This window comes from Fundulus heteroclitus, chromosome 15, assembly GCF_011125445.2.
Source record: "Fundulus heteroclitus isolate FHET01 chromosome 15, MU-UCD_Fhet_4.1, whole genome shotgun sequence".
Classification (NCBI taxonomy): Eukaryota; Metazoa; Chordata; class Actinopteri; order Cyprinodontiformes; family Fundulidae; genus Fundulus; species Fundulus heteroclitus.
The window spans coordinates 21,730,070-21,752,250 of record NC_046375.1 but is presented as its reverse complement, the minus strand read 5'-3'; the positions used below and the strand labels follow the sequence as shown (position 1 = coordinate 21,752,250).

The 22,181-nt window shown below is 40.2% G+C and overlaps 1 protein-coding gene across 1 annotated transcript in view; it reads right to left on the bottom strand.

Annotated features, from left to right (window-relative positions):
* LOC105930625 (neurexin-3b) overlaps nt 1-21,726 on the bottom strand; it is a gene marked incomplete in the record, with an annotated part of 460,536 nt that extends 438,810 nt beyond the window's left edge. Inside the window, 5 exon segments of the mRNA XM_036147669.1 lie at nt 3,009-3,020; nt 5,633-5,659; nt 6,032-6,049; nt 13,954-15,102; nt 21,472-21,726. Of these exon segments, the coding sequence (XP_036003562.1) occupies nt 3,009-3,020; nt 5,633-5,659; nt 6,032-6,049; nt 13,954-14,650 (754 nt within the window).
* Between the last annotated feature and the right edge of the window lie 455 nt (nt 21,727-22,181).

Here is a 22,181-nt window from a genome sequence, read left to right as displayed (position 1 = left end):
GCTGTTGTATTGAATTTGCATGTCCTTGGACAGCTGCAGGAAACTGGAGCACACAGAGGAAAGCCCCACGGACCCATTCTGAAAGAAGCAGAACCACGTAATAAACCTGGGTCCTTGTTGTCGCGTTATGCAATAACACTAATGACTGAACCGCTGTATGACTGCTCACTACAAACGATCACCGTGTTGCTACCTAACATGCTGATGGGATACTAGTGTAGGAGAGTCTATTTTTGTTCTAACCCAGTTTCCTTGTATTATTTAAACCTGATGTAGAACAAACAGTTAGCCTGGGAAAATTCAACTAAAATCTGCAATGAATAAGTTACTATTTCCTGATTATGTATGCGTGGAATGTATAAGACATTATAGTAAGGAGGGGTCCCATTTTGCATTACTTTATGCAGGATAGCATTAAATTGGACAAAGCGGGGAACCACATGGCTGGGTGGTAGAGCAGAGGCACAACATGCGGACACTACAGTCCTCCACACAGTTTTCCCTGATTTAATTCTCGGCCCCTAGCCATTTGCTGCATGCCTTCCCTTCTTCTCTCTTCCCTTCTTCATGACCAGCTACAATCTATCTTTTAAAAGATTGATTGTAATTCTTTGTAGCATTAAAAGGGAAAGCATGTTGTCTTAAAATACATATGTTGTAAATATGCACTGATTAGGCTTTTGCAGACCAATACCAATTCTCTCCACTTGGTTCAGTTTGTTTGTTTGTTTCATGAATTCACAAAAAATGCAACACATAAAAGAGAATTAGTTGTTTGGAATCCAACAGATAAAGTAAATACAACATTATCCCGATTTATATATATAAAAAAATATATATTTTTCTATTTTCTAACATTCTACAATTCTTGATTTCCATGCATAAAAATATTTGAAAACAAAAATAGATTTTTCAGTTTTTAAACTGCTGATCATTGGTAAGAGCCCATCAAGAGCCAGGGCCAATTTCTGCCCAGTTGACTTGTGCATTAAGGTCACAAAAAAAGAAAGAAGATGGTTGGGGATAAATCTAGACTGGATCACAAGATCAATTGTGTAACTGCTTTTGTAAGGGTGGGATCTTGAACATATCTAATGCTAAAACAGTTCAAGGTGAACAGAAATTCAGTTTTATAGTTCAGAAGGATACATAAAGAAGACAGGGTAGATATTTAGAAAGCTCAAACTTTAAGATGGCAGCAGCCTCTGGGAAGTTGTTTGAAAGGACAATCAAAAGCAAAACTGATTCAATAAAATCAAAAGATACATTTTGTAGTTCAGAGTCAGAATCAGAAATACTCTAATAATCCCAGAGGGAAATTGTTTTAGTTGACGCCAGCCAAGTTTTTTTGCCCAGCCTACAAGTATAACTCAATGGTTTAATGCATACACACTGTTTTGTCTAATATGGCGAAAGAATTTGGCGGGTTGAATAGCAAAGATCATAAGAAGGAATGAAAGAAGCTACCTGCTAGCTAGTAAAGCGAGCATGTTATCAGTTGCAAACACATAAAAATAAGACTTTGAATTTACACTCCTGCATAAAGTCCAAATACAGATTATAGCTATGATACCGAGTTTGTCGTAAGCTTTTAGCCCACGTTTAAACAAAACCGGTTTAGTCTTTATGTTTTTCTTCCAAGCTGTGTGAAATGTTTGTAATCTTTTAAATTGGTCTTTTGATGCATTGTTTTATTGAAATTTGACCCAGAATCTCCCTGGGCCACCACGGCTCATTAAAATACTTCTGGTGATGCCTATGTTTGCGGTCCATAAATTGATATGATGATTTAGTTAATTTTTCTTTAAAGATGCAAGTAGAAAAACACTATATGATGTACTGGTGCTGGATGAGTTTAGTTAAACAGTGCTTAAAATGAAAGAAAACTTACATTTGGTGCACACCAGGTAGAACATTTTGTTCTGATATTTCTGGATGTTTTTCAGTTTATTGATAAAAAAAACAAAGCTTCTGGTCAAAGAGTTTAAAATATTCACAGCAGGACAATCTGGAAACAACTCACTCTGGACCAAAAAAGCAAGGGCTCCCATTTATCAACATGCCAGACCGACTGTCACGTCTCAGAACAAAGCAGCCTAAATTACATCACAAACAGCCGAAAGCCTTTTCCCTCTCCTATAAGAATGTAATCAAGCTACTGCATCTTTGAAATGCAAACAGCGTTTTTGAAATCTAGCACCCTTTGTTTGAAAATGACAATTTCATGTAGGTGATCGCATGTAATCATCGTTCTCTGCATTGCAGGAAATCTGAACAGGTGGAGCGATGGCAAACTTCAGGTTTAAAAATAATCTTCTGTCCACCCACTATTCCTGCTCGTCAGATAAACAGAACTTTCTTTAAAATGAACGAGCCACGGTGGGAACATATGCACACAGGCTGAAGCCGGCACACAGAACGCAGCAACAGGACGCATTCATTCAGCGCGCCGATGATAAAGGAACACAAAAGAATAATGAGAGAATTGTATGCGCAGCTGCAAAAAAGCCAATGACGGCTGGAATGGCCTAATTTAAATACAACCAACCGTCAGAACAAATTGAGAAGTCATCTTTTCTTCAGCAGACACATATGAATAAATGTTAAATCTTCACACACACACACTCTATTATTAATATCTAGTGTTTGAAATCCATTCAATAACCCAGTACGAAGCTCACAGTCATCAATTTAACATTGCAATTTGATATTTATGAGTAAAAATCATTTAGTCCCAAGCACTGAAACGGTATTTCTGCCATCTGCACGCCACCGTCTTCAGTCACTCTCCGTGCACCGGTAAATGTAAGCGCTCATTACATGGAAAGCATGAAGTCCCTTGATTTGACTTTTGCTCATGAATTGTGAATTCATTTAATGAACAGACATAATAATGATTAACCAGAGCTTGCACAAATTCAACAGACAGATGGAAGCACACACGCAAACACGCACAGTTCTCATTTCTCGCATGAAACAGCTGTAAGAAAAAAACAGGGTTGCTGTACCTTTGTTTCTACCTACAGATTTTGGAGAAAGAATCCACGGAGATTTAAAGTAGGAAGAGTCACATCCCAGAGAGAGCAAAAGAGAGAGAGAGAGACAATGAAAAGTAGGGTTAAGCTTTTGTGTTAATCCTGTATATTGCCAAATGATACTTGCATACACAAAGGTTGACAATCATGCAAATGGGGAAGAAGAGGAAGAACCAAGCATGGATAGCGCACAACAATAAATCAGTTTTACCATTTCTTTCCTTTGATGGTCCCTTTTTGAAGTTGCATCAAACTATTAGGATGTCTTTGTCGAGACGTAATGTGCATGAAGCCGTGAAGAAGCAGTCTTACAGGTTGAGATGCTTTTTTTATTGCCACAAGGTGTAAACCTTGTGAGAGATCACTAGGATGACCTTCTCTATACTCTACTTATAAAATCCTGTGATGAATCTGGGTCAAATGTATTTAACAAATAATATCTACGAGTAGGCTGTGGCTTATTTATTTTGGTTTGACCATGAGTCATGATCATAATCCTTCATATTTTATTGGAGTCACCCAGTCCAAATGAGAATCAGAACTAAAATAAATGGGAACAGCGTATTTATTTCCGATAAACGTATATAACTGGATTAGATTAAAGGAAAGAACTGAGTATTTTTAGGCCCATTTATCTCCATAATTCGTGAAAATATGTTACATGTTATACTGATATGCTATGGTTTAAGTACTTAGGTATGCAAATATTTATTTAGGGACTCAACATGGAAATAAGAAGGTACAAAATAGGCATACCTAAGTAAAAAATAAAAAAATAACAAATGGGGAAGACCTTGGCAAAAGGCGGAAGTCATTCAGGATCTCGGGAAAACTGTGGGAGCTTTTTTAAACTCACTGACTGGCAGTCCACAGCAATACATGGGGGGGGGGGGGGGGGAGAAGGAGCGTTGTATTACTTCCATCCAGCTAGAAAAAGATTCAGTGTCTCCAAATCTTTCTGACGTGTAATCAAGAAATGGTTTGATGAATGATTTTAGCTGTCTTAAAATTTTTGTTGTAAAAAACCGTGATACCAGTAACTGGTCAATGAGTTAAAGGAGCAACAAGCGAAATATCATCATTTTAGATAGAAAGAACTAAGAAGTAGTTTTGTGAAGAACTAAAGGTATTTTGTTAGATGGTATATTGTTAATTATCACACACCATCTCTTTGTGTTGTTCTCCAATCTGTTGTTTACAAAGCCGGGCCGACGTAAACAGCTGCCCCCTCCCTGCCCGTAAAATGCCACGCCAGGCACAAAATGGCAGAGAGCATGCCCATCGGATCAAGGTTTTCTCTTACTAACAGCATATTAAAGTTATGAGTTCCTTACTTCTTCACTTGAGATTTTCCTCTGAAAGGTGAGGCTGTTTTGCTGTGAATGTATCCTTTGCAAATAGGCTCATACGAGCTGATTGGTGAGAAGGGGAAATAGGTGCTGAGTGCTGGAGAGTTAGAGAGAGGCGTGGCTTGATGCACGTCTTGTTTTGGTCTACCTACAGCGTTTAAGCTTCACCTAGTGGGGAAAATAGCTTATTGCTCCTTTTAACCATTTCACATCATGTCATAATAAGGCCTGGGGACATTATCTCTACAAAATTAAATAAATGTTTTGGGTCCTGTAAATTAATTTGCAAACACGTGCTAAAAAAGTAAAGAAATGCAAATCCTTAAATGTGCAATTAGTTAGTTTTTTTTTTTATGACACCTATCATAGAGTTTTACATGCACAACAGTCACATTTGATTTTGAGCTTGTGGTGGGTGAGAAACCTTAGATTTTTCCACTTGGAATTTTGACTTCCAGAGACTCTGGTGATTTAGGACCAGATGTAGAAATTTCAACATATAGGTAATTGAATGCACCTTCAACCAATCGTCCAGTAAAAACAGAAAAACTCCAATTCCTGCTAAATCTACGTTTGTAAATCTCAAGATGCCGTTATTTGAAGAAGTTGGTATTTACAAAGGTGGGTAATTGTTATATTTGAGAACTACTCTTCTAGGTGAAATACTCATCATTCAGTGACTTTGGTCACAGCAGACCAAAGGTTCAGATGTGAAATAGCAACTTTGTCAAATAGAAAATAGATTCCTATATTTGACCGTCATACACTTTTTTCTGTAAGTTTGAGCATGTATGTTTAGCCTGGTGTAAAGTTTCCCCTCCATATTACACTTATTTCCTTTTATTCCCTCCTTCTTTCATTGATTTGAAACTCCTCCCCAAACAGTGGAGCGTGTAGTGCACATTTGCTGTGGAGCGGAGACAATTTTGCAGTCTTGTAGTATAGAAAAACCCAAGTGAAGCAACCTTAAAGCGGTTGAGACAGAGACACAGACAGAGGGGAGACGTGGGACAAACCATGCAGTCATGCAGCTCCTCCCCGGCAACACACGCAAACACACGCAAACACACACAAACGTCCCCCACCCACTTCTCTGCAGCAGCAGTGGGAGACGTCTAGCACACAAATGTGCATGGACAGGTAGGAGGCACACAGATTCAAATTCAACCCCCAAAACTATGCCAGGAGGTGATGGGAAGAAAAAAATGGAGATCTTGACTAAAAAAAAAAAAAAAAAGAAGAAAGTACCTTGGTCTGCCTTCAGGTGCGCGAGTTCTTGAAGAGAGAAAAATCAAACAGACAGGTACAGAGAGAGAAAAATCAGCACACCAATACAACCCTTGTATTGTCACTAAACATGCTTTGCGCGATGGCAAACCATGACTATCACACAAATATCAAAGCTTTGCAAAAGTGCGTCTGAAAGCTTTTTTTAGTCAAAGTGCAGAAATGACTATTAATGGTAGCAGCACTTTTTTCATGAGGTAGCTGTAGAAGTAGTTCACCACATACTTTGCCATTACATTTGCTGTATTTCTGGAGGTTTTGCTCGCCTTTAAAGGCAAGCCCATAAATAATTAAGACAGCACAACATGAACTGTTACTATTTTTTAACTGAAGTTCTGACTAATTCCTCCTGAGACTCACCTGCTTTTCTCTGGACTGCTGCGTGGTTGTGACAGGAAAACGGAGAGAAAGGCACAGAGAAGCATCGCATTAGCATCACACAGTTGAGTTTGCATGGATCTAACATGCAAAACATACCACACTTCTTATCACTTAATCGACATGTAAGGAGCAAAGATTTGCACCTTGACATGGCTGATTTAAATAGCCACTTCCATTAAAACCCTGTAAAGAGAAACACCAACATTTTCATCTGTCCCGTCCTCTCAGGGAGCCAGATTGACATTATTTCCCAGAAAAAGCTTTTCACATTTGATGCGACCGCACCGTTCTGTTTTGCATCTTGTATCGCACAGGTTTCCTCACACCCTTGAAAGAAAACATAAATCCACACCCTTGAGGATTTATGGAGTAGTGAGGTTTGTGGATCTCAAGGCGCTTGTAGTCAGACCCATGTTGTTGTTTTTTTTTTTCTGCTTTCACTTTAACATTTCCACCTTTTAATCCAACAACTGTGTGGTTTTTCTACCGCAATTTGCGGCAACCTTGAAATATCTCAGAGGAATGCTCACAGTGTGATCCGTATTGTTGTCGACAGAATGGCATGACAACCAACAAAACCAAACCAAACAAAACACAAATTAGCCTTCATTGCCCGTGGCCAGAATGCTCGGCGGGGTCTGACCTGGGGATGACATCGGGCCGCACATCCCGGCGCGATTCAGTGAACAGATCACCGAGGGAGTTCAGCATCAGTCAAGTTATTTTTAGACGCTTTCATTTCTGCTTAAGCGTCAGTATCTATTGTCTGTTCGGGGACTTGTTATCAGTGTCTGCGAGGAGCGGAAGGAGAAAATGAAACAAGTCCTAACTACAGCGATAGACTACATTTGGCTTTTTTTCTTTTTTTTTAGTTTCACTTCTGACCCATCAAATTATACACAGTGCTGGACAAAAGAAAATGACATGCAGTCATCTTATAGAAATTTAGTCTTCCTAATTTAATGAGCCATTTAATTTGTGCAATGCACCTTTATGGCTGGCAGAATCTCAGGAATGATGCTGCCACTAAGACAGACTGTGCGACTGACAGGCTGCAATGGCAAGATTTAGTAGTGCTTGAAGGTGTTCCCGTTCCTCTCGCCACCCTCTTAGCTCATTTGATGTAAAAGCATGTTCAAAAGTGACGCTGCTGTTCAGTAACCTCAGTTTATGATTGTTCCTTATCTTCCAGACCATTTTTTTTTGGCCCGCAAAGGTGACTTTTTTTGGTTCAGATTGTCGAAACCTGGACACAGTCGAGGGCTCCGACAGGACAATGAGCCCAATCAAACGTCAAATCTGGTTTTGGAATGGGGAAAAAGAAGGCCAACGTTAATCTTCTGGAACGGCTCTGATCTCAAAACCTGCTGAAAATCTACGGACTATGCTTGAAAGCTGGGTCTTTGCCAAGAAACCAACCAGTTATGATAAGCCGTAACAATTCTGTTCAGAAAAGTGGTCAAACATCCAGCCAGGAGTATGCCAACCCATTGCTGATGGCTACAACAACCGTATGGGTCTCTGCAACTTGCTAGGATACATTTATCTTAACATTAATTGGGTTACATGTACATATTTGAGCCAGTATGTATAATTTTGACTCTGTGTGGATGAGAGAAGATCCACAGTACAATTCAACCTATGAATCTGCCCTAAAAGAATATGATATTCATACCAAAGATGAGTGTGTGTATAGGTGCTATTTTTCCTTCAACACAAGATGGATGACATTGGCGAAGGAAATAGACGCACAAAGCATGAAACAGGTGGGGGGGAAGGGAGACATTGGCAGGCTGATGGACAGCAGTGCAGTTAAAGCTCTCAAGAACTACAGGCTTGGAACCGCCGAAACGACGTGCCTGCATCAGCAGGTACACGTTTTTCTTCTGACATCGCAGATGCTTGCACATAAATGTGCACATACTGCATGCTTGTTAAATTGCCAACTTTCCCATGTAGATTAAACCCTTTCTCTTGATGCGGCAGCGCTCAGAACAAGCCAATGTGCTGCGAGGACATGTGGTCCAGGCGTAATCCCCTGCTCTATTTTACCAGCAGCTTCACCACTCAAATCCAAAGATAATTTTCAGCTCGGCCACTACACACAAATGCCCTCTGCACAGGAATCAGGCAAGTCCCTGCGCCATTCCCCCCTTTTTTTCCCCCACCCTGACCTACTTTTATAGTAAGATTATTACAACTGTCATTTTTTCCATGTCTGTTTATTAATCCCCAGAGCTAAGCCCAAAGGCATCGTTTCAGCACTTACTTAACAGTTTGCTTGTTCTGGACTTCAATTCTAGACCCTTCTGTCAAGTCACTCCATAGTTGTTTTGTTTTTAACATATGTAACCGTAAGTGCTTCATTGGAAAAACAAAATAAGGTGATTGTTTTACATATTTATCAAAATATGATAATATGGTTTTTGGCAGTGGTGAGTGTGGAAGAAACAACAGATTTACTGTGCCTTTCAAAGGCAATCATACCCTTAAAAATTCACTTTTTGTCATGCGAGAAGCCCAAATGCCAATGCCTTTTATTGTGATTGTGTGTGGGACAGATTGACTCAAAGTAAAGCATAATTATCAAGGGAAAGGAGAATTATATATTATTCTTCAAGTTATTTCCAAAAACAAAATTGAGAAAAGTAGGGTGTGCATTTTCATTCAACCCCCTGAGTCAACACTTTGTCTCTATCAGCTATGCACTTCGAGAGACCAGAGTTTTTTTTTTTTTGTATCATTCTTTGCAATGTAGCTTCAGCGCTACCAATATCAAATGTCACCAGTTTCCATGTCTCTACTGAAAATAAAATCATCCTCACAGCATGACGTTGCCACCACCATGTTTAACAGTGAGGAGCACGTATTCGCAGGGATGTGCATCTTTAGGGTTTCTCCACGCATGGCGTTTTTTTTTTTAAATGTTTGGTTTTGGTCTGAATCTACTGGAGAACATTCCTCCACATGAGTTTGGTGTTCCCAATTCAGAGCACGCTGGTATTTGGACCATAGTTCCTTCATTTTGGCCCACAGAGAAATAATACCTATATTTTTGCTTTATTTTCCACACTATTTGTGTCACATGGATTGTTATTTCGGGCCTTTGTATCTATGTGTACAAAATCCCACCGAGTAAATGGTAAATAATAGCCGGGTAAAGCTCCACTACATTACTTTTGCAAAACATTACTTAGGAGTTCTTATGGCTTGCTTTCAAAAATGCAATTATTCTTGCCACTTTTCTCTAAAGGTCAGATTTGTGAGAGAATCTTTGCAGCTCCTGGAGAGTTACTCTACTTTCTAGACTTGATCAATGCTCTCCTTGTCCAGCCCATTGTTTTAGGGGGAGTCTATTTCATAATTAAGTGATTTCTCAAGGTAATTGGTTGCACTTAGTTTTGTTTAGGGTTATACAAATAAAGAGGAGTGAATAAAAATGCACCCTCTCTTTTTTATTTTTTAATTGTAGAAAGATTTGAAAACCACGGGTCCATCTATTTCCGCTTCCCAGTTATGCACAACTTTGATGGTTTGTCACATCAAATTCCAGCAAAAGACAGTGAAATTTAAAGGTCCTGCTTGACAAAATGTGAAAGAGATAATTTGCTACTGTAGTTAAAAAATTATTCAGTTGAAGGCAAAACGTTCAAAAAGCAGCGAATTCACCTGACAAACACAGTAAACTAATGATAAATGCTAAACACTCAAAGATCCACATCTGGACCCAACTGGAAGAGAGACCGAAAAACTGCTCTATGGCCATGTTGGATAGTTTGAGGGGGGAAAAAAATCTAAATTTTCTTCATAATAATAAAAATTTTAATGACCATGAAGTGAGCGAACCCAATCGTGTCAAACGCTGGCAAAATGGGTCAGAAGGTTTTCCAAGCCAAGCAGCACAAGCAGGCTTCACCCTGCATCCTCTCCCCTGCATTTTCTCATTGTTCATCTCAGATGGTAATTCCGCTCGCCCCTCTCATTTCTCTGCCGGGCCGGTGGGCTGCTATTAGGAGCACGGCTGGCAAAATGCTTTCAAGGTCCAGTCCGCTCAGTCAGTCAGCCATCTGCCCGCTTTAACAAGTAGCTAGAGGGCCTTGTCCGACTTAATGCCTGCGATTGCGCGTATTCCACCGAACGCAGTTGTGTTTGAGCGCAGGCTCGCAAGGCCGCGGACCACACTGTGTGATGGTGTAACGCATAAATATTCACAGGTTTGACAGATTGCTATTGTTGCTCGTTAATGCGCGGTGCAAGCGCAGTATACCAACAGAGACAGGTGCACTAAGCAGTTGGTCATATGTTGCTGCAACCACACGGTTAGAGTGTCGTCAATCTAAATTGCCCTCCGAAAACACTCTATTCACTCGAGCATTGCTGGAACAACAAGTGCTTTGCCACTTGATGGCATGTGGCCATTATAATAAAAGAACTGCAGCTTATTTGCCAACAGACAGTCTGAAATTGACGGTGGTGTTTGTGCCGCCATTTTCAAGGCAAATTGGCCACCTCTGTTCTCATTATCCCTCTAATTATAGTTCCCCGTCTCTGTGGCATAATCAACAATCAGCCACATCGGTTAATGGGCAAGTAGGAAAGAGCAGCAGTTGGATCAAACATCTGCACACTCCTGGTCTCACTCCTTTTCAGACTGAAGCCAGTGCGAAAGAAGAGATTTCTAAACAAATGGCGGACGAGGGGGGCAAACTAGGGGTGGTTGTAGCCCAACAGCTGACCTCCTGGGACAAATTGGGTTACAAAACAGTGTTACTGAATTTACTCGTCACACTTCCTCTGCCCCAAGGCGGTGAAATGACAGCCTTTTTCCCCTGCCTAAGCTATTATTTAGCCTGAGTCGGAAGTGCCCTCTTAAAAACCTGGGTTGTTTTTACACAAAGATGTCACGGTTCCCCCCATCAGCTCTCAGACAAATGGACCACCTACCTACTTCTCTATTGACTCTTCAGCTCAGACTGTGAGCAAATGGGATGAAGCGAAAAAGAGGTCAAGTCCACTCAGTTCGCTTGGCTGCTTCGCAACCAGCACATCGCGTGCTGTCCTGAACAATGCCACAGGCGAGTGCTGGAGATTTAAGCTCAGAACAGCTTCATTTTTAGCAGCAAATGTTGGAACATATTAGGGAACCAAACACTGCAAAAGCCACAAACACAAATGGGAACATTTTCTGTTTAAAATGAATGTTTAAGCATTAGCAGAGGTTAACGTCTTCCCTGTATTAGTTCCAGTTTAAAATAGCTTTGGAATCAGCACAGTAGCAGTCAGTGAGCATTCCCCTGATTTTTTTTTTTTTTTTTTTTTTGCAAAGTGGAGTCATCTCTGAACCATGTCAGCCAGATTCAGACATACAGGAAGTGTGTCGGCAGAGGAGGATTTTCAACATGGGTCTGTTCACACAAAGTTATCCTCTGCAATCCATTAAAATGAAGAAAGGAGTAAAATGCGCAAGGTTAGAGTGAACTTGTTTTTTTTTATGCATGTAGAATGCTGCCCTATAGGTGACTTGGAAAAATACTCACACCCCTTAAGATTTTCCATATTTTGTCACTTTACAGAAAAGTCAATGTTCAGTTTTATAGGAATTTTATGTGACCAACACACAGTGGAAGGTAATTGTGAGATGAAAGAAAAAAAAGCTGATTTGTAAGAGTTTTTCTTTTTTACAAATAAGTCTGAAAACTATAGGATGCAATTTCTGCCTGTTCTTTAAAAATAGCTCAAGCTCAGTCAGGTTGTGAAGAGCAATTTTCAGGCGTTGCTACAGATTTTTGATTCTTAACAGGACCATTCTAGCACATGAACATTCTTCTAACCATAGCTCTGGATGCTTGTGTAAGGCTTTGCTGTGCTACTGGAAGATGAAAGTCTGCTCCAGCCTCAAACTATTGGTAATTTCTATCAGGTTTTCTTCCAGATTTGCCTCATATTTAGCACGATCCACCTTCCCATTAACTCTGGCCAGCTTCTCTTCCCCTGCTGAAGAAATCAGATCGGCCACCATTTAGATGTTGTGTTTAGGGTGACGAACAGTCACATTTTTCTGCCAGACATATTAATTTTGGATGCATGGCAAAAAAATTAACTGTTGGTCCCATTCAACCAGAGCACCCTCTTCCACATGTTTGCTGCGAATGACATTTCTTAAGGCTTTCTTTCAACAATTGCTTTCTCCTTTCAACCCTTCCATCATGGCCACTTCAGGGTTATCACGGGCTTCTGGGTTGTCTGGCCTATATACTTCAGTAAACACCCACCTCTTGGTTGGTCTGCTGTTGTGTCATACTTTTTCCATTTTTTCCACAATGGATAAAACAATTCTCTGTGATATGTTCAGCGCCTGAGATACCACTTTATATCCTAACTCTGCTTGAAACTCCTCCACTACTTTCTCCCTGACCTGTCAGCTGTGGTTTCCGTAACACAGTTTGATGTTTTCTACCCAACAGCCGAAGCCTTTATAGAACAGCTGGATTTATACTGAGATTAAAGTACAAACGAGGGACTTTATTTATCAATAAGGCGAGCTCTGTAGGTGTTCGGTTGCACTTTGTTATATTTGGGGGTATCAGAGTAAAAGTGGCTAAAGCCAAAATTACAGTTCTAATTCACAATTATGTACTTTGTGTTGGCGTATCACATAAAATCCTGGTGAAATACATTAAAGTTTGCAGTTGTAATGCAATAAAATCCGAAAATGTTCAAGGGGTATAAATATTTTTGCAGGGCTTTGCATATATGAAAAGGAAAACCTTATGATTTGATGGATCTAACACTGAAATGAAAACTAAATGAAGGAGCTTTGCCTTAAATCCGAAGCCTATGCACTCAAAGCTTTAAGCAGTGGGGTGTTTAGAAAAAAATATATACTATTAAGAAACCCTTAACCAGAGATAGTGGTGTCTTAAAGTAAGAAATGCCAAAAAAGAATGCTTAGGAAAATCGACCTTTTTGAGGAAAGGAAAGAACATCGTTTCATTGAAATTGGGCTACTTGAGATTATATACAAGAAAGAAAGCTTTAATGTCTAAATCAGACATTAAATGATACAGAAATTATTTATATCACGTTGTTCTGATATAATACGGTGGAAGAGCTTCATCTCATTACACTCTCCAAAGAAGAGATGGCCTCGGCCCAGAAGCAAGGAAAAATAGGTGAGGTTGTTTCTTATCCAAACTTTGTGCATTCCTTTAGGCCCCTGCAGCACCTTGCCAAATCTGAATACATTCAACGAAGAAGAAAAAAAAAAACATGAGAAAGAACTCAGAGTTGTAATTTTAGTCACATCAGCTAATAGTCTATCCACCACTGCCTCATCAAATGTAATAACTGTGAAGGGAGAGGAAATGCTGAGCACATCACCTCCAATTTAACTCCCACGTGAAAAAGGAGAGTTGCTTAGCTGTATGTGCAACAGCCCACAAAGAAATATTCAGACTCTAAGTCCTGCAAGATCTGCATTAAATATTTCAAACGCAGAGCTACTCTGGCTTGATAGAAATTATGCTGATTCGCAAGGGCATCGCTGCAAACAATGCAGATATTTTAAGGCACTTTATAAAGCGAGAGTGGTTGTGGCGCAGATCACATTAGGTGAATGGCAATGCAGTTATGGAGATTACGTCTAATTCCAGAAGCTTCTATTGGATTTATGATGTTGCAAAATACTTTGTGATCTAAGCCACACGATGAGCAATGGTTTTAACAGCATTTGAAAAAAAAAATTGAATAATAATACATTTTTTCTCTTTGAACCTGAAAAAAAATCACAAACTTGGTGTTAGGTCGGTTCTATATTTGAAAGAAAACCCCTTTGAATTTTTTAACATCCTTAATCAATATTTATTGCTTGACACAGAAAAGAGCGAAGCCAGCCCTCTTACCTTCCGTGCAGTATCGACCTACATATCCAGTTTTGGAGCAGTCACAGTAGACTTCTCCATCTGCCAGTGAGCAGATCCCACCATTCTCACAGGGGTTCTCCGTGCAAAGGCCCATCATCTCCAGCCGAACTTTCTGGCTATTGACCAAAGTGGGCAACTTACTCCCATAGCTGAGGTTGGTGATAATTCCTTTGAATGGTGGAAGCTCGCGGACAGAGGGCAGGGTGATGGCGGATGTGCGGATATCCCTTGGGAGCCCCCCGAGAAAGAGGTCACTGATGATCTTCATGAACTGTCGCTGGGGCCGCACCTCTCCCGTCTTGCTTTGACCGTCCACGGCCAGGCCGGTCCACAAGTTCTCCCTGTTAATGGCGGCAAAGTGCCAGCGGCTGTCGTTGACCAGCTTGTCAGAGGTGATGGTGGTCTCAGCACAATCGATGCTGACGTGGAGCTGCAGCTTGCCCTCGGACAAGGCGAGCAGCAGGAAGTCGCAGTATCCGCCGTCGTCGAAGTAGAGCAGCAGGCCTTCCGATTGCGAGGTCTTGAACTGAAATGTCAGGTCACTTCTGGAGCTGGCGTCCCAGCGCACGTAGCGAGCCCACTGGCCTTCAGAACCAGTAAACTCCAGGCCTGCGCTTAGGCTGAGCAGGGAACATAGCAGCATAAGAAAATGCCCAGGAAGGCTGTTTGGATTCATGGTGGAGAGCAACAGGGTGCACAAAAGAAGGGATGGAATTTGGGATAGATCCTCAAAGCGATAAAAGCATTTGATTACAGTTCAGCTCCAGCGTTTGGCTACTGAGTCTTATATTCCGTGTAGATCATTGATCTATGAAGACAGTGAAATAGTTTTATTTTGCATTTGTTAAATGGTAGATGTAATCTTGACAATAGATTTAATCTAATCTTGTCTGCCAATCTATGGCGGGATAGAAAAAAATATCCTCTTTCCACACAAAGCAAATAGGTGAAAGTGTGATGATGAAGCCGATCCTTCGAGCGCTCTGTCAGTGATTTCAGAACCTCATCTGGTGATTTAAGGTTAGGTCTTTGAGACGACTTCCTGGATTGAAGCTTGTAACAATCAGTGTTGGCCCGGTTTCATGCTCCATGATTGGTACTCAGCTTTAAAAGACACCTTGGACAGACCTGGTGGGGGAAAAAAATAAAATAACAGCTTATGAATACATCTCCTTGAGCAGAAATACTCTATTTTCAAGTTCAATGCTACTCCCAAAGGAATGAATATTTTTGTAACAAATAGATTATGTGTAATGCATGCAGGAAGCATCGATTCAGCCCCAACGTACTATTGTGTAGTCATAATAAAAAAAAATTACATTTAGGGGAAGAACAGAGAAGGCACGTCATCCCTGTGGGTAAGACATAGAACATAGAGCAAACCCCATCCAATGTATATCTGCCTCTTTAATGCCTGCTATAAAAGCAACCACTAATAACATCCATTAAGATGCCGTAAGCATTTAACGCAAGGTGTCATCTCAACCAATTACTCCCTTCAACTGAAGACCACCCAGGAGTTTTCAGCTTTATTTGAGATCTGATTTCTTGATTAGCTTACCTAAGAGAGACATGAACAAATAAATTAATCTTGGAGACCTATGCAGTTGATTCCATGACCACTGGAAATCCATTGAGTTTAAGCCGGGTACGTGTTCAGCTTGAAATGTTGGGCTACTATCTCTTAGGGCCTGCTGGGATTCTGATTAATATGGCTAATTATCCACCACCACTCTTTCTCTCTCCCTTTCTCTCATTTGCATGTCTTTGAGGGATTACAATCACAAACAGAGATCCAGGAAGATATGAGGATTGGGGAACATTTCATATTTGAATCCCACTCTTTCCTCTGGTAAATAAATACCCAAGTTATTCCAATTACCGAGGGATGGCAGTTAAAGAATATCAGCTAGGGCATAGCCTTTGCTTCCTACACATCATCTCATACCCTTATTTTTAATTTTGCTCAACAGAGCTACAAATGATATACAAGGTGAAACCTTATATATGTGTGTACTCGTCCATCCCTTTGCCCTTGCAATTGTTTTGGCAGTGGGCTGCCAGCCAGACAAATGCATTGTCCAATCATGACAGCAGCACAGAACCAAGACACACAATAGGCCCTTTAACCACCTGCCCTGAATAGTTAATCTTGCTGCAGCAGGCGAGCTATTGAATTCAGGTAACCGATACCTATGCTAATGCACTGCGTGTACTCGCATGTGTGTGCTAGTGCAGTTCTGTCTCTGACAACGCTGGGTTGCTTAGATGGATGATTGTCTTTGTCTTAAAGAGAATGGACGAGAGGTTAAAAGGTTCCGTTTGGAAAAATACCCCTCAGCACCACCATGTTGGTCCGACCCACTATAATTACAAAGCAAGGATGGAGTATGTAGATGGGGATTGTAGGATTAGTTGCTTGGTCTCTTGAATAGGCAAAGCTTGTATGAAATCTGAGATGGGAGTTCGGTACGCTAACAAGCCAGGCCTCTGTTCAGTTGACAAGACTCATAGTGTGTAATGCCCGACTGGGCTTTCGGGTGTCCCTTTACGGCATTATTTTATGGATCTGGTGTGTTATATTTTTTTTCTCTCAGATTAAACACTGGAGAAGAGCTCTTTGTGTATACCTTATCCTACGACCTTAAACATTTCATGTTTTGTCATGAAAAAAAACAATTACTTACTTTTTGGGATTTCACATAAATCAAAACAATGTTGTGCGTGGTTGTAACATGTAAGGAAATGATGCAAGGTTATTGAAATTGCAAAAAAAAAGTCTGAAATGTGTGGCACAAATTTGTGTTCAGCCCTCAAGTCAATACTTTGTAGAACAAACGTTTGCTGCAGTTATGGCTGCAAGTCTTTTGGGGTTTGCCTCTTTGCCATCATCATGTTTCATCATGGGGAGGCTGTGTTTTTTTTTCGGCTTTCTTTCATTAAGGCATTTATTTTTGGTCCTCTTCAATAAATGACAACTTTGTGGAGTGCCCAATTAGGAGCTGTTCTGTTAGCATTATCTTCTAATGCCTTGTTCACAGTGCAAAATTTTAAAATTGTCATCTGATTTTCAAAACCTGAGAGAAACCACACATAACAATAGAGAGCTATGACAGGTTTGCTCGTACAATGTGTGGTGTCCGGTCAGCAAGCTAAACACACCACACACAAACAGATTTCACTCAGGAACTTTCAGGTGTCAGATGGGAAATCTCACAAAACCTCTAGATATTAAAGCTATAGTTGGTAATTCTGTTCAGAAACACTTTTTGTAATGCTTGATAAAATACATTATGTATTCGGAACAAGGAGATTAAAAAATTCGATCTCTGTGGGAGCTGCAGGCCTGTAAAAACCCTAACCCTCTGACCAATCACTGGCATTCGCACCGAAGAGCAGGGATTTGTCAGAGTTTTGGTCCTTTCCTAACCCCTCTCTGTTCCTCAAGTTCCTGGGGTATTGCCTTATTGGTTGTCCCACATGCCAATCATTCTGACGCGTTCACATAACGACAATGTGTGTGCATGTTCCTTGTTAGTTTCTGCATGCTGGCTGTGCATACACACTTCTAGTGTAAATTTATGGTGAGATTAAGTCATATATAGGCGGACTCTATTGACTAAACAGGTGACTTCATGAAGCAATCGTTTATGTTGGGTTTAATTTGGGAATACCAGAATAAGGTGAGATGCACACTTTAATTTAACTGAAAACAATTTCATATTTTTCACTTCCTAACAATGCATTACTTTTTATTGGTCAAGCCCCTCATATCCCAATAAAATACACAGTTTTGTGGCTGTAATGTCATAAAATGTGTCTTGGTTGTCTCAGCCTACAGGCTGAGACAAACAAGCTGTAATGTGGTTACAAGCCAACTGAACATGACATATTTTACTGACACTTACTATTACAGGGTTGTTATGAAAGATGCCCTTTAGTTAACCTCGTCACTGTGAAGGGCAGAAATGAGCTGTTATGATTAAAAATATTTCATCCAGTTTAAAGAGAAAAATGCATTCCTGATTAAACAGAAATTTGATTCTGTTCCTTTGTTTTATTTCTTTTTTTGTTGGAAAAAAATAACATAATTTCTGCATTGGCATTGCTGCCCTTTTTTGTCATACCCAATTCCCTGTGATGGTAGCTAGTTTGTCCTGTCATAACTCTGCTAGCATAGGAACATATTTTTCTGGATATACACATTGAATTATTAAATAGCACAAGGATATGAGATGACCTGCATGAGTATTGTCACACAGTGGCAATAAATGATGCATTGGGACTGCAGCAGATTTATTGACATGTTTTGTAATGCAGCCGAGCCGCCCGCGACGCACAGGAGACCACCCCCAGTGCCTGCCCCTACTTCCCCCTCTGTTTCTTGCTGAGCTTCCTGTCTATCACAAGCTTCAGCCTGGAGCAACGATTTAATCTGACATCAGTCACAGCAGACACAAATGTACGACATGGGTCCGAGCCTATTAGTCCACTGGTTAGACAAACTAAGGGAGCGCACTATTGTAAGATATGAACATAACTGCATAGGCTATAACGAAATACGCTGGATTCACAAAATCAATGTAAGCGAATTATGTTTATTTGGAGGTGATCCATTCAGTCTTACCCAACCACACCTTTATTTTATTTATAATTTTTTTTTTTTTTTTAGTGATCTGGGTTTATCAATTTTCTTATACAAAACCAAGATCCGGGTAACAAAGAGCACTTATAAATCTTTAGAGTGTTAACTTTTTTGTCAGGTTGTGTAGGTTTGTGAAGAACACAAGTGCAGACAAAATGGCAAACACAGGATATTATTGTTGAAATCAAAAACAGCTTACAGCAGGCACAATCATCACAAATGGAGAACAGGATAGGAATACAAACCAGTAGGAAGAACAACAGAACATCGGGCAAAGCAGTGGGGCAACAGGAAGCATGAAACCAGCAAAGAACTAAGAAAACCAGCAATATACTGAAGGGAGGTATGATAAAGGACATGGTGTGAGCAATCAGGTGGAGATGAGAAACAGCTAAAACTAATAAAGACAGAGGAGGCGAGGAGTGTAAAAACAAGAACTGAGGAGAAAAACACATGGATGAAATCTAACAGAAGTAATGTACGTTGAATGCAGCAACAGGACAACGTAAACAACAAAGGAGCAGAGGAATAAAGAAACCCAAGAACTCAAACAACTAAGGATTGTGACAATTTTGTGTTCCAAGCAGAAAACCAAAAACCATGACAGAGAAGATAAACCAATTTGTAATAATGTTGGGAATACCGTGACTAGTCTAATGTTAGCAGCTAAAAACACAAAAGTTAGCATCTGCGTCAGTTTCCTACTGAAGCAAAACTTAACGGTGCTTGGTGCAAGTTTTGAAGTTAAATATGATTTATCTTCTTTCCCATACATGCTGTTACAATTGCCCGACGTGTATAATTAGCTATGTACCGTAGTGGCCTCTTAGGCTCCATTAGTCAGCTCATGAGAGAGTGATTCGGGCCAAATCCACTTTAGCCAGAAGACACGGGCTAACTTCAGTATCTATAGCTGTCTTATCTCAGAAGACATCGCGCTTCTGAACAAAACACCTGTGCAGTCACAGCAGAAAATGCTTTTTCTCTTCTCCCATTTATGTACACAACACTGGTGTCATTTAAAATATTTGCCAGAGAGGGCACACTTGTGCAAAAACACTACAACTTGCACTATGCTCCTATAAAGAAAATTCAGTTTGTTCAGTTTCATATAGGTGTACTGATAAAACCATTTCACAAGAGGACTTAAATTAAATTATTGCAAACTTGACACGGTTTTTATACCTGCCTAATTACATCAAATATATACATTAAAAACATATTACATATATTACATTAAAAATAATTGTTTTGACAAAAAGAAAAAAGGTTTCATGAATTTCAATCTGTGCTTTAAGAATGTTTGCCTCAGTTTTGTTCTTTTATCGAGGTCTGGTTTGATCAATTTAAGTAGCCATTTAGTTTTTGAACAAGAGGTTTTTAATTTCAGTCCAAAATAATGTAAAAATGTGAAATATATATATAATAACTATGTTTTTGTTTACTATTAATAGTAAGCAGATGCAAATTAGCATTTTTTACCAACTATGAATCAGCCAATATGCATTTAAAAGCAGTGGAGGCTTCTTTGATGTGTTTATAACTATTATCCATCCCTGCATTACTTGACTCTGGCGCGCAACAGGAAACTCAATAACTACTTCCTTTATTTCAACAAAATAAAAGCATATAATGAGCCCCGTTCAAATCCGGGGCTCATAATAAAGCCAGGTAATGTTAAATGTCGTCAGATAACGCTGCGTGAGACAGGCTTCTCTTTGATATCGCGAGATTTCCCGGTACACGTGGTCCTGAACTTCGTCTCCTCTCCAATTTTCAATTTTCAATACTTAATCTGATCAAATCTGAAAATATCCTGAAAAAAAAAAATCCTCTAAAGCACAGTCTTTGAGTCGTAAAATATTTGATCTGTTTGAGAAAAAACAATTAGAACCAGCATGAAAACCAAAATATGGACTGGTCTAACCTGGAGTGGAACACCTGCCACGGTTTGTGATTTGTGAAAGCTCTACCCAGTTTGCGTAACCAAATAAATGGACATTACTATACCCACCCCCCAATACAGCTGATATTTTGTTCTACTGAACCTAATATCGAACAATGTGTGCCGCAAGCTGAATTAATCATTCACCTTATAAAATAAAGATGCACGTCGAGCATGAAGCTGGATAAGAGGCCACTAAGAAGCCGAACACCAATTAAGTGTAATAACCAATAATAGGATTAGTCATATGCATCTTAATTTCAGGTAGACCCACTGAATAAAAGAAACTTAACAGGACAAAAAGCTGTAACACTGCACCGATCACGACGATTTTTCCTCCAGCTTTCCCTCGGCTTATCGCGTGGTGGCAGCCTGGCTGCCGCTTCTGGATTCTAGGATGCACAAATCATTTTTGCTCTTTGAAACTATATGCAAAATTTCAACAACAGATTGAACCCATTTATAAATCAATTCGAGTCAGTTTCTGCTTTATGTATGTCAGAGCAGCCACGATTCATTCGGCTGAAACTTTCCCGTGTCGAAGCTTTCGTTCCTCGTGAAACGACTCTGTTATAGTGGAATTCCACTCTGATAAGTCTGACAGTCTCCCGAGATGTTTTTTTTTTTCTTCTCCCCATCAAGCAGCGCATGTCTTTGGAGGCGAAACTGCGCGTTAGGGATTTCAAACTATGACCCGTGCTTTCTCGCGCTGCGCCTAAATCCGCAATCCTGTCCGAACTCCATCCCAATCCCACACCACATATGCGGAAAAGGAAATCAACATTGCTAGAAAAACTTTCGTATTCGGCAACACAGCCTAATATAATGTCTAATGCAGAGATGTTATTTGATTTATTTCTTTAAAGAAACGCAACACAAACACACCACCATTCTTATCTCCTCTTACCTCTTTCGACTCCGGATGTATGAAGCCCGAGTGTAAAATATTAATTACGATAAAAAAAAAAAAAAATCAGAAAATTCCAGAGCAGAATTCCATTAGTTTTTTTTTCAGTGAAAAGGTTCAGATGCTTATAGAATTGTAATATTGAAGCGCAGTAGAAGGAGGAAAAGGCAGCGGTCTTCCTCTCCTCCGGCTCAGTGAACGCTCATCGCTCCGCTCGGCTCACTCAGCGCAACTGCTGATGGGCCCCAGGATTTCTCCCACACTGACCCGCCTTCTTACAGAGTACCCAGCACGATGGGAGGGTGAGGGATGGGGGGTGGGAGTTCGTGGTGGAGGAGGGGAAAATCACTCTATTTGTAGAGACAACAGAGGAAATAACCCCTCCAGGCAAATTAGCAAAAACTTCATCTACATTATTAAATAAACCTTTGTACTATTCAGCCCATGTGTGTGAGACATGAATGGTGATCCGACTGCTTTTGGGGGGGGAAAGTGCTCAAATTGGAAGGAGTGTGAAATTTGAGATTTCAAGTAATATTAACAAGAAGCCCTTTCATGAATACAGCACCGTTGACAGCTCCTCTAAGGGCATTAAAAATTCTTCGCATTGCATTTTCCACAGAGGAGGAATGTTTCGTGTCACAGCAGCTCTGATTCATTGTTGCTGTCCAGGGTGCTGAAAGCTTGTCAAGGCGAAGGAAGAGGAGCAT